We start from the raw sequence: 13,653 nt of genomic DNA on the forward strand, positions 1-13,653 counted from the left end.
AACCAAACGGGGAACGTCACGTAAACCAGTGTACCATGAAAGAACACTTATATATATATATATAACATTATTAAAGAATCTCGGCAGTATTAAAGAGTATTTTTTTATAAATCTATGGCCATGAAACCAGTATATACCATCATGCTCTAGTCTTGTGATCCAAAGATAGCCCTGATGGGTACGGGCATGGCCATGGGCTTTAAGACTGCATCAGGAACCAGGATCTGCAGGATCAGGCACTTCACATCCTCGGAGTAACTATTTTCTTGGCTCCATCTTCCCAACCTCCTCCTCATCCAGTAAAAAAAAACAAGTCAATGGAGCAAACTGGCTCACCGCAGCCTTCAAGCAACCAGCCAGAACAGAAAATTCTCCTTTCCACCGCGGGAAGGGGATGGTGGATGAGAACTGCTACATCCCGGACTCATTCTAATCACCCAAACTCAGAAGGGCCCAAATCCCGATGCCGTTTCTCCATCGAGCGCCGAGGTTGCTTTGCCCCCACCCGATCCCCCCCTCCCCCGCCCGCTGCCCCCGCGCCCGGCCGGGCTGGCCCAGCACCATTTTGTCACTGCTCAGGGAAAAGGCAACAAAATGGGCCCTGTTCGAAATCAGTTCAATTGACTCTTTTAACCGCCCTGCATAAATTCCAGATGTTTACCATGTAATTAGCCGGGGCTAAAAAGGGGTGGTTTACCAATGCCCGTATTTGATTTTCATTCATAAACTCTGCACTCCTCTTAACCTTGTCCTCCTCCAGGTAAGCACCTGGATAAATACAGTAGGACATTTCAATTTGTGAATACACAGCCCAATTCACACATTGAAAAAAATTGCATAAGGAATCCAATCTGAATGCCAAGATATTTTTTTTTTAAATTAGGCCTTTAAATGACATTTTAAAACGCAACAAAAAAAGAGGAGAAATTGATTAAAAACCAGGAACGAGATGGACATGATTTGGCAGTTACTGCCTCGTACCAGGCAAACGTCCTGCATCAGGGATTTTTATAACATCTAGCTTCTGAATTTCCTTTTTTCTCAATCATTTCATTTACTGTAGTACATCTAAGCTGCTAAAGTAGCCGGACTGATATATTGTAAATGTTAAGTGCTTTTTTAATGGCATTTAAAATTAAGCTTCAGCATATGGAGTTCATATAGCATGGACATGCCTGAGTTTATAATGTTCTTTAGTATAGCCCTCTAAAATAAATACAAAGAGCCAAAGTACTACTATAATATATACAGCTGAAATTCTTTAAGGATAACAAATGGGGACTCACATCTGATTGAAGGTGTTGCTTAACTTGCAAACCGCTCGCTATCTCGCAGTAGTAGCATTGTGCTCAACGGTCGACAAACCCAGCTACAACCAAGTTTGCCAACTCTCCGCATTCTTTTCCAGGAAAACACAGGGTAGATTTTAGTAATTTGGCTGTGCACGGACATTTCATCATTATTATTAGCTGCTGCATTTTGGCCTTAAAAAAAAAATATGCCACTAATGTGCTGTCCAGGGACTTGTCATTTTAATTTTCTTAATGAAAACATATTTCTCAACCCCTTGGCAGAGACTCATTTAGTAAATATCTCTTTGCAATACGATGCAAACATGGGTTGTGCATTTCTGGTGGGAAGGCATGACAAACCAAAGAGCTAGGTCCAAGAAAATGCAGTCATAGAGTTTCAATTAAAAAAAAAAAAAAAAAAAAAGCAAAAGAGAGCACCTAATATCATGTCCTGGCCCTTATTAAATGTCCCATTTGAAAGAGGGGAGCAGAAAACCACGGCGGAGGCAGCGGGCTGCACCAGCTCTGCCCAGGAGCGAGGCTGTGCCTACAGTGGGTCTATACAGCTCCCCGTCAGCCCTGGGAAGGGGCCAAAAACCTGCCTGTTTCCCCGAATTTACTACAGGTCAATGGAGCTACTCACAGCCATGGGCTCTACACTCAGTAGTAGCTTTGCATAACCAGCCCCTCTGCCAAATCTCTGCAGGCAGGAGCTCTGGGGTGGATGGGCGTCTCCACAGAGGATGCTTCGCCTGGGCCAGCTAACCCTGACAATAGCTTGCTTCATCATCCATTGCTCGGGGACCAGCAGCCACAGAAGAATAGCCCAATGCTGCAATAAATCCTTGCCAACGGCTTGCCAAGCTCTGGGAAAGCTCAGCCTGGCTTTGGTGGGAGGTTTGAAGCAAGACCCGTGCAGAGCCACGTTTTACCCGCTCTCCTTCCCGCTGCCACGCGCGACTCCAAACCAGGCAAGAGCTTCGCTGTGCAGAAACCAGTTACAAAAATTGGGAATTTGGGGCTTTCCAGGAAGCGTGACCAAGCAGGTGGCATCCAATCCCCAGCAACACCATCTGCACCAGAGGCAGCTGCCGTCGGGCTGTGGCCGTGCAAACGGGGAAGCTCAGCAATGTTAAGCACTGGGCACATGTGCAGCACAGGATCAACCAACTACTAGTGAATTGTAGGCCACCAGTAATCAGGAGATTAAGAGCAGCAGTTCCTGGCCTCATCATCTTTTGTACAAACCCAAAGTCTGGTTGGACGCGGTGTCCAGAGGCTGCAGCAAACACCCTGAACATGCAAACGCGGCCAGCATCCCTGTAGTGGAGGAGACCAGGACCGGACCAATTTCTCCCCCCTTATGCTCATTTTTTGGAAGCCACACAAGGAGAGGGGTGTCTGACCCACCCACATGCATTAGGTGTGACAGCTGCTCCCAGCCAACACAGGGCAGCCGACGGGGCCACTCGCTGAGCATGGAGCCAGCAGCAGCCCCACAGCTCCCTTACCCACATGGGACCGGCCACGAGCCCATGGCACGCCTGTGCCACAGCTGGCGATGCACGGGGGATGCAGCACAAGCAGCAGCCCCAACAGCCTCTTCCACAAAACACTGAGTCAGTAAGACTCCAATTTTGGACACGTTCACAACCCACTTGTCCCTCCCTAGCTCAAGCCAATGAAGAAGGGACCATCCAGACTCCTCAGCACCATCCTGACGCTCTCCTGCACCCCGCAAAGCTCTCTGCTGGGCTTAGCTGCTCCGACAGGCACCTTCCTCCCTCCCTCCCCGCACGGGCACAGCACTGGGATGCCCTTCAGAGGGGAGAACAGATCAGTTTTTACATTTACACAAGAAAACTGCCCTCAGAGAAAGCAATCATGGGAGAAAGGCTACAGTGCCCCACTGAGACAGCATTAAAACACCACGGTCTGGCACCCAGTCACTGGGGGCTGAAGCGCAGGTGGTGCCCTGGGGAGGGCAGTGGGGCTCAGCCCTGCTCTGGGGACCGCGGGCGGTGGGAGCAAGACCAGCATCACCGGGGCCTGGCACCACACAGCCCCGGCTGAACCCTTCCCTGCAGCTCTGCGCAGATGAAATGTAGCAAAAAGAGTAAAAGCCAGGAAAATAAACAAGCAGCACAATTCTGCAGCCCTCCCAAGATTCAAAGATGATGTGCGAGTGAATTATTTGTTCTGATAATGAAGCAGTCATTGCTTAGCTAAGTTTATGCTAGGCACATTTTATCTCTACATGATATTCACAAATTGTTTTAAAATGAACTGTTAGAATAAGCATCTCTTGTTTATTTATTTATTCTATTACTATCCAATCCCCTTAGCCATGGAGCAGTTACTGACACGGAGCCAAAGCCTCTATTATGTTCAAACAAAGTTTAATTAATGTGTAATTGGTCGGTTGGATTTGGAAGCGAGCGATAAGAAGAAAGTTTGCTTTCCTTGGGGGCAGCAGTTCCCAGCCTTTCGGGCTCTCCAGGCTTGGCCACTTCGCGGGCATCTGACTTGTGTTTTAACCCCCATCTGAGCAGGCATGGCTGGTCCTGGGGAGGTAGGCAGCTGCGAGGCTCCCAGGTCCAATAAAGTCTTATTTTCTGGGCAAGGGACAGCAAGCCAGAAAAGCCGAGCACGTCAAAGCTGATCAGAGCTCAAAACCCTCCTGAGCGCCCTGTGCCATGCTGCACGCCGGTACCCGTGTGTCCCAGGGACACTGGCTCATGCGTTGGTGCTGCTGGGTGACAAGGTGGCCTCTGCAAATCCCTCAGGCCTCACCGCATCCTGCTCACACGGACTTGATCTGACCTTCCTTGTTTAGATGCAAAAAATAATTTCTGATGCCCCTGCCTGATGCATTAGCTGGGAAGGGGTTTCTCCAACCAGCACGTGGTAAGCAGGCAAGCCATGGGGACCTCAACCGGTATTGCCGTAGAGAAAACTGTGTGGAAACAAGGTACCCAAGTCCTGTTGGAGCAACCCAAGTCATGTCCTCACCACAAGCTGTCGGTGCTCTCTGAAGCCCATGGAAATGTGCAGACTGGTGCTCCCTGCATGTCCCTGTGGTGTGGGTGGTGCTTCAGATACTACCGAGCGCTTCCTTCTGTCCTTTCAGGGGGTAAAAATGCCCCCAAGCCCTTCAGCAGCTGAAGTCCTATTTTCAAAAGGACAAAGATTTCCACAGACAGACAGCAATTTTACAATCCTTGATTTTTGGGGTAGCCAAGTAAAGCGACGACTGGATTTTCAGAAGCTCCCTTACGGTGCTGTCTGGAAGGGTGATGCTCATGGCATATCAGGTTGTGAAAGGATCAGAAAAACAAGAAATCACTCAACATCTTGGCTAACAAGCTGTATTACAGCTGAAAGACCACCTCCTCAAAAGCTGCTGGGCATGCCAAGATGCCTCCAGCGATGGTTTCAAAGCACTGAGGCAGATGACATGCCTGTGTGCCTGATAATGACTAATGTGACCCCAAATTCTTCTTGAGAATTGTCCATGCCTGCTTAAGGATGCTTCCCCTTGTCTTCATTGTTACGAGGGAAAGGAATGGTGTGCAGAGGCTTCAAGAACCATGTTTCCATTCTGATGACCTTTCTTCTTTTTTCTGATTTCCCTTCTTCTGACAAGTATTTCTTCCACTGACTTAACGCATCTTTAGAAATAATACTCTCCGGGGCAGATTAAAACAAATTTGGGGATGTCAGCTGTTTCTTTTAGCCTTTTAAATGGCATTTCCTTTTTGATAGATTCTTGCTTTCAGAAAATACTTTAAAGAGATCAAAGACTTTTTCAACAGGGTCCCATTTTCCCAGTGTATCCTAACCCTCAGTCCCTTATTTCTCTTATCACCCACGCCACTCCGCTATGACGCTCTGTATACAAAGTAAGAGCAGTTAACTTTGAAGTGCTGGATTAGCCCATGCCAGATCCTTGCCTCAGAATAACAAACAATACAGGTTCAACAGGAGTTCTCATCAGTAGTTCATTTTTCAGCCCCAAATTCACTGTCACTAACACAAGCAACATTGAACTCTCAGTCTATGGACAGATAGGAGAGATTTATCTGGTGGCAGGACCATGACCTAGTGATGAGAAGGTCAGACAGTTAAGGGATTTTTATATTTTGGAATGGCGAGGTTGTATTTTTTCCTTCTGGCTAGCGCATCTAATTTTTAAATAAAACATTGTTTCTCACATACTTGAGAACTTGGTTAGCTGGGTGGCTGCTTTCATGGTCTAGAAACATTTCCTCTTTTTGCCCCACAGTAACTTGAAACACGGGCAGGCTTCTTGCTGTGGGATGCTTCCCTGGGGCTTTCATTTTGCCACAGCTGAAGTTGGGCAGAAAAGGTCCCAATGTGCTGGAGGATGGAGAGGTGGGTGCCAGCAGCCTCAGGCAACACCAGCAGCATGGCACAAAGGTACCTCAGAGAGAAGCTGTGCAAGAGTGTGGCCAGCAACCTGATGCTGCAGTGTCTTGGGCCAGGTTTGCCCCCTCGCTGGGCCAGGCTGGACCCTGCCTGGGGTCCGCAGGGGCTTTTGGAGAAGCCGTGGGCAACCTTGGCTTTGGTGCCAGGCCATGTGCCAGATCATCAGCGCCAAGCAGGAGCTGATCGGCAGCCCCTGTGCCCGGGAGCAATCCATGCAGAGGCAGAGCCCAAGCGATGGTGGGGATCTTCCCCAGCTGGTTTGGGCTTGGCCAAACCCTCCCCTGCAGCCCTGGCCAGCACTGCTGCAGCTCCAGCCTAAGGACAAGCGGGGAAAGCTTTGGGAACACCCTTAATTGTGGGCATCCCGCATCTTTAACAAAAGCTAGCATTGCTGTTTGAAGAGAGAGGCATATTAGAAACTAGAATCCCATCCCTGCCCTACTCGGCGTGCACAAGCTCTGTCTTCCTTGCCAAAGCTGTCGACATCTTTAGCAGCACGGCCAAGAGCCATTGCAGTTTGCTCCTGCTCCTTTCTCTAAAAGCAGGAGTTTGCCCGAACAGGGTAATTCCAGGACCCCGAATTTAGGACTAAGCAGATCAAACATTCCTTAAATATCTACTTTATTTCCAAGTTTTAAATTGACGGCTCACATTCCATCACTGATCTTGGATATAAAGGTTTGCTTTTGGATCAAAAACCTTTAGCAGAAATTCTTGTAACTGCCTCAAAAGATTCTGGACAAATATTTCCCTTTAATTGTAATGAGAACTGGGCATCCATATGCCCTACAGAGCCATGGAAAATTCAACTTTTAAAGGATTATTCACAGAGGAAAGCTGCACCAGCTTAGCCAAAGCATTTATACTTCTTCAGACCTTGATGTCCTAAAAACTAGTTTTATTTTGGTTTACTAAAGTTGATTAAGAACAGATTTTTTTAAACTGAAATAAGCCACTTTTAAAATGAAACTTGAACATCTAAAGGGGGTTTGCGTCTTTTCCACACATGCAAGCTGCTTTATTGATTTTTTTTTTCCTGTGCAATATTTTCCTACATATGCTTCTTAAAACCTGCTACCATAAAGACTGAAGCTATCTTTGTACCTGTGCACATCCTGCACTCCAGCCAGAACTCAGTTTCAGTATCTTGAGCCTCCTGTTCACATCTCTGGGATTGTTACATTTCCATAGAGGAATGACACATTATTTTCTCTTCAGTAACTGTTCAGAAAAATGTGACCAGACATCCTGTGAACTGGTTTTTTTTTTTACTGATTAGCCATAAACTTCATCAAACTGTTGGTCCCTGGCAATCTCTGGATTGAAACTGCAATGCTGCAAAGACTGGCACCTTGGAAAAAAATCGGGAACAGCTAGAGCTAAATAAAAATAACAGAAAGAAAGAAACCCTGAGCCAGGAGACTGTGTAAGCAAAGATTAACTCCCTGCAGAAATAAGGCCTGGAGGATGAGATTTCACTAAGAATCACGAGAGGCAAAGCGGGGTTTGCCACAAGGTTAAAAAATAATTGCAATTGTTCGGTTAAATAATAGCACATAAGAGTGAGCAGATGAAATGGCAAAGCAAGCTTTATAACGAAGTCTCCCGGTTGCTGTCTGCTTTACCCACCCTTCCCACAGCTTCATCCCTGCGGAATGCCCGCAGTCCAGCGGGAAACGTGTGCGCTGGGAGCCGCAGCCGGAGGGAGCAGATCGGATGCACATCTGCATCCCTATCCTCCGTGTCCCTGTCCCCTTCACTGCCCCTGCACTGATGTTATTAAAAATTAAAAATTATTTAATAGGACTTCGACGCCTGGAAAATGCCTTTTTTTTTTTTTTATAAACGGGGGGGGGGGGGGTGTGTGTGTGTGAACGATGATAACCTTATTTATAAACACATGCCCGCACAGCGCGATGTGGGTGCTGGGATCGTTCACCCGCCCCGGGTGCGGGAGCGGCTGCAGCCGCAGCGGTGCGGGGATCGCAGCCCCCCCCGCACAGCGGGTTTCCACCGAGCCACGCTGCCTTCCGAACGAGCGGCTCCGCAAAACGCCACCGGCGACCGCCAGCGCCTCTATACACCCTGGAGAGTCCCCTCCCCGCTCCCGTCGGGCTCAGGCGGCCCCCGGGTACCCCCAGCTGCAGGCAACCACCGGGCAAGTTCTGTGCTACATCTAATTCAGCCTTGAAAAAACCATCACCAGAAAAATCCTCTGGAGGAAAAAAAACGTAATTAGAACAAACCTCAAATAGGAGGAAGGAGACACAAGTTGTGATGGACCGAGCCCCGCTCCCGGGCGCTGCCAGGGGCGGGGGGCTCTGCTGAGCGGTTTTATGCAAAGTTCAGGGAACTTTGCTAACATAAACTTTTTATCTTTTGATGATCCTTTTAATATAAAATAATCTCTCCTTTTTTCCCCTCCCACAATGAAGCAGGCGAACATTAAAAAGATAGCGAGCGCATTTTAAAGATGTTTCCACTTTATAAATCAAGCTTTTTGGCAACAACATGATTTCTATTTCAATGCTGAGCTTGCTGTGTTCTCCTAATATCTCCTACAGATCAGTCCTAAGAGGGAGTAATAATCCCCCAAAGTAATTCTCAGCCCTAAATTCTCGATAATTTATAGTTGGCTCGTTCTGTGGAGCTCTACAAAGAATGAAACAAATGACTCCCCCTCTCCCCCCCACTAAGTTATCAATATTTGCCTTGTTTATACAAAAAGGCTATTTTACACCATTGCCTTGGAATTAACGCTTCCGCTGAGCTTTACATTTCCTCTTCATTGAGTGAACTTGTCATTAAAGTCACTTTTTTTTGTTGTTGTTTGAAATTTAAAAATCGGGCTTCAATTTCTTTTCGTTTGTGCCCCTTGAGGTCAGAGAGACCGACATTTAAGTGATTTCAACTAACTGCATTCAGGGGCATCTCTGTGCCTGCTGGGAGGGGGATTACAGTCCTAATTAGTGCCTGCAATTAGCCGTTTTCCCTCTTCCTCCCACCCCACCCACCCCGCCCCCCAACGCTACATGCAAGTGCATACAAATCTCCGTTAACCATTATATTTTTTAATTGGATCAAGAGGAGGTTTATTATTGCTACTTTTTATTTAAATAGCTTGGGTAAAATAAAATCTCCATGAAGTAACGATTTTCATTTCGTTATTTGCACTGGGATGGCGGGCACAGCCCAGCTTGCGGGCGGCCCCGTCGGGGCACGGACACGGACACGCGTGGCTCAGCCTGGCGCTGCCTGCGGGCGGGCAGGATCGGGCCAGCCGCGGCTGGAGCGGTTCCCTTTTCCTGCCCCTCCTCATGCTCATCTACATTTTTTTTTCTTTGTTATCGGGGCTGCCGGCGAGCCCGGCCTGGGATAAGAACAGGGCTCGGCTCAGCACCCCAGGCAGCAGCAGCCCCGGTCCGGGTAGCCCTCGGTCTCACCGCGAACACCGACAGCAACAGCAACGTCCCCTTTCATTTCGACACTATTTGCAACTGGGCACGGAGAAAAGCAGCGAAGCGACTGCTTTGTTTCATGTTATGCACCAGCAATGTTGATTTTTTTAATTAAAAACTATTTCTAAAAAAAATAAATAAAACAGCGGCGAGCTTGATGGTGCTGCACTGAGTGCTCACAAACGGTGAAATCTCGCTTCGAGAAGTCAAAACTCAACGTTTTGTAGAACTCGGGGTCAATCCCCCCATCCCCTCAGTCCCGTGCTCGTGGAAGGTGACTACGTGTGCACTGCCAGCTCCACCGGACAAAGAATGTGGGACTGAGCCCTATACATATGGATTTGTTTAAACAATCCACGTTAAGACTTACAAAGAGATAACATGCACATTTGGGATGCTTAGGGTATAGAATTTGGTAAAGATATTACACGTCCCGCACAGACACACTCAGATACTATAAATTAAGGGTGAAATATCTGAGGTCTTGATCCCCTAGTCTTAGCTGACTTAGGTAGCAGACCTATCAAAATGAATCCGGCTCTTCACATCAGTAGACGCTACAGAACAAGCCCTAAGATCTTACACACCAAAATGTAGTGTGATAAGGTTACCTGCACAATCACTTCATAAATAGGCCAAATAGCAAACAAATTGAAGATCCCCGGGACCGGGACATACACCCCCTCTCCAGGGAGACTAATGGGAATATCTTGGTTATTAGAGTAAAGCTTCCCTACGCTGGCCAGCTGCTGCACAGAGCGGCACTGCTGGGGATGGGGGAGAGCAGAGGGAAAGTGCTCAGCGGTCCCCAAATCCAAAGCCTGGGCTTGGGGTCTGGGTTTTGCAGGGTGAGCACCAAACAGAGGAGAAAAACACACAGCCCCTCCCGAGCCCCCCAGCTGCCCTGCATCAGGGATCGGGAAAAAGGCTGCATAGATATAGTGTAGGATTATATTTTTTTCTGTTTTCTCCCCATTATTTGAGTGTTCTCCTCCACAGCTCTCTAGCACAATGTAAAATCAGCAATCGTGGGGCATGGCAGAACTATACAGCTGTGTTAGAATTAAATGGATTTTAATATCTAAGTCCGGCAATTTTTCTTTTCCAGCAGCAGCGACGCGAGCCCGCCGCTGCAGGAGCCAAGGACAGATACTGCAGTGCCCACAGTGGGAGCTGGCTGGTTTTGTTGGGAACCATCTGATTCCCGGGCTGGGTATGGTCTGAGGTTTAATTCTGATGTTTAATTTCCTGACATTAATTCTGCCCTCTCCCACCTGAGCAGCCGGGTGGGAAGGGAGCCCTGAGCAGCCGCAGGATGGGTTTCCCAGGGAAGCGAAGCCTCTGCAAGCGGCTGCGCTCCCTCTGGCCCGGGCCTGGGGGTGGCATGCTGAGGGGGCTCCACTCTGCTAAAAATCATAGTTTTGTTTCCAAGAGAAGGCAGAATTTTTTTCCCCACACCTCACAGGATAAAAGCGGTACCCGTCTCTCTCAGTTTTGAGATTAAGAGCATAGCCTAAGCCCTCATATTGCTAAAACTTTGGTGCAAACTAAGCCAGCACAGGTCTGAATGCACTGTGCAGAAAAGGGGAACAGGGTTTGCTTTGGGAAAAAGGAAAAACAACAACAAAAAAAAAAGTAGACCCACAATCACGCTAAAATCTTTAAAAACCCCAAATAATAAAACGAAGAATTACCAAAGTGAATGGGGACTAAATATAACAAACGACTCTGCAACTTTCTTCCATCCCCAGGCTCGCTGGCACACTCAAACACACGCACAGTTTATGCCGAAAAAAATTATCTTACTGAAATCTGCAGTCAAATAATAATTATTTTAAATGCCACCGCTTGCAGTAGCCCTGCAAAACCCAGTCTCGGCAAACAAGGACATGTCATATGGACCAAGAGCAACACATGTCCGCGGAGAATTTTCACTAACCTGCCTGCTTTGGTTATTATCATTTCGGTGCCAGCTTCATGAAATTTCTTCCATAGCTCCTTCTCATGGAGATAGACTTTGATATTTTCTATTGTCTGGAAAAATAAAGATAATGAGAATAGCAAGAAAGGGCTGAGGAACCCGAGGAGAGGGGCCGGGAGGCTGTGCACCCCGGACCAGCGCCGCAGCTGAGGCGCCGGGCAAAGCCACACTAGCCTCGGTGCTGCCTGTGCGGGAGGAGGATGGAGTCCCAAAAATTCCACTGCTCTTTGCCAAAAATAAGAGAAACAAACTGAGGACGGTTTTAATTGCAGGCTTCCACATCCAGGCGGGACACTGGGGCCAAAGGGATTTTTTTTTCCTTTTTTTCTTTTTTTTTTTTTTTTTTCTGTAGGGGTTTCTGTGCCCCCATGGGGCAGATGGGCCCCGCTGTCGCCCCGCGGCTCCCAAAACCCGGGGCCAGGAGCATCCGCGGGGACCCCCGGCTCCGCTGAGCGATACGCGCGGCCCCGGCCCCTTCCGCGGGATGCCGAGAGCAACGCTGAGGCGCCGGCCGGGCGCGGAGGCAGAGGAGCCGCGACGTGCCAAGAGGCCGCGGGCGGGCCCTGCCTTTTATTTAAAGGGGGACACACACACACCCCAAAAAAACAACGAAACCCACCGCCAGGCCATATCCTGCTCGGAGGAGCAGCCGCGGTCCGTCACCCGACGGGCCCCGATGGCCGCGGCTTCGCGGCGCTGGGGCTCGCCCTTACCGACCTGTCGCACCGACGGCGGGCGCGGGCGGCCTGCTTTGCACAGCGAAAAAAATTTAAAAAGAAAATAAAAGTAAAGCAAAATGCGAATTCCTCGCAATTCCACCCCGGGTCGTGGCCGAGGGAGATGCGCCGTCGCGGGAGGCCTGGATGCGGCCGGGCTGGCAAGGAGGGTGAGGGACAAGGCCATCGGGGCACTGCGCGGGGCGGGCGGTGCGTACCTGCTCGGGGTCGGGGAGCTGCGGGCTGCTGAGCGGCGTGCTGCTCCCCCCGGCTACGCCGAGGACGGGGGAGCCGGCAGAGGAGTCCGCATGGCCGGGCGCGGGGGCTGTTGGAAACCCTTCCTCGGTTTCAGACAGGCTTTTCTCCTGGAGCATTTCCTTGGGGGGAGAGAGGCGCACCGTTAGCTCGCAGCACCGGGGGCCACCTCCAGCCCCTGCTTCCCCCCCCCGGCCCAGCCCCGGGCACGGCCACCTGCGGGGTCAGACCCTCCCAGCCCGGCCCGCGGTCCTTCCTCAGGCGGCGGCACTCGGCGGGACTGGGACGTGCCACCCCCGGCCCCGGGGGAAAGCCGCAGTGCCCGGGAGAGCCGTGCTGCCGCCGCGGGGGAACCGCCCACGCGTGGCTGCGCTCCCGCTTGAGGCCCGAGCAGACCATCTCAGCTGTGGCTGCAGCCCCCCAGCTCCGAGCCTTTCTCCTCTCCCCCCACCCCACACCCCGGCTTTTTGCCACCGTGTGGGGCCGGTACCCGTCGCGGGGGGCAGCCCGGCCTGGCCGGTCGCTCTGCCCTGCCCCGTCCCGTCGGGGCTCCGGGGACTTGGCGACAGCGCTCGGGGCCGCGGAGCAGCGCTACGGCGGAGCCGGGCGGTATAAACAGGCGGAGTGCTGGGCTCCGAGATAAAAGGGCCCCTCTTAAACTTGGACGGAGACTGGGAAAAGCCAATAAAGATAAGGCCTGACAGCTCCGCCGGGGCTGCCGCGCATCAACCCCGACTTTTACAGCGCGGAGGGACGCGGCCGCCCGCCCCGCTCGACGGACGGACGGGCAGCGGGACCAGCCCCCAAGGCAGCTGCGGGGTCCCGGCCCCGGAAACCGAAAGCGGTGCTCCCTATAGGGAAACGCGCACAGCACCCGCGACTACCGACGGAGCGGTCCTGCCACCCGGCCCTCGACACCACGCCGCCACGGCAGAGGCGGAGTGCGGGGCTGGGACCCCCCGGCTCCGGCCACGGCAGAGCTTCGGGGAGAGCTGCAGCCACACTGACGGACGGCCAGCCCGGCTCCGTGCGAGCGACCCGCGGGCGCGGGCCGCCACGCAGCCCCTGGCCACCGCAGCTCGCGCGGGGCCCGGAGCGCACCGCCGGGGGGACGGGGCGGCCCCAGCCCGGATGGTCCCTGCGCGGCGGGGCCGCCTGCCCCGGGGGAGCACAGGTTGCGACCCCCGAGGGCCCGGCTCCTGCCCGCGGCCGGGGCCGCCGGTGCTCCGGGGCAGCCTGGCGGCGGCCGCACCGACACAAGCCGGGGGCTCAGCAGGCTGCGGGAAGCCCCACACCCGCGGACCCCCTGCTCCCTCCCTTCCTTCCCTCCGCACCCCGGGAACTCACACGGCCGGCCGGGGGGCAGGAGGCGCAGCGGGGGGCTCCGAGCTTCGCCTGGGGGCGGCTGCGGCATGAAGGGCATCCGCGGGGCAGCGCGGCGGCTGCGCGGGGCGCTCAGGCCGGGCGCGGCTCCACGGACCCCGATGGCAGCGACGTGCGGG

The 13,653-nt window shown here is 51.8% G+C and overlaps 1 protein-coding gene across 1 annotated transcript in view; it reads right to left on the bottom strand.

Annotated features, from left to right (window-relative positions):
* Positions 1 to 12,270, bottom strand: part of TBX4 (T-box transcription factor 4) — a 34,318-nt gene extending 22,048 nt beyond the window's left edge. Inside the window, exons 1-2 of the mRNA XM_055798092.1 lie at positions 12,115 to 12,270; positions 11,139 to 11,233 (exon numbers count right to left, since the gene is read on the bottom strand). Of these exons, the coding sequence (XP_055654067.1) occupies positions 11,139 to 11,233; positions 12,115 to 12,270 (251 nt within the window). The remainder of the gene's footprint in view (positions 1 to 11,138; positions 11,234 to 12,114) is intronic.
* Positions 12,271 to 13,653: the final 1,383 nt, after the last annotated feature.

This window comes from Falco peregrinus, chromosome 2 (assembly GCF_023634155.1).
Source record: "Falco peregrinus isolate bFalPer1 chromosome 2, bFalPer1.pri, whole genome shotgun sequence".
NCBI classification, from domain to species: Eukaryota; Metazoa; Chordata; class Aves; order Falconiformes; family Falconidae; genus Falco; species Falco peregrinus.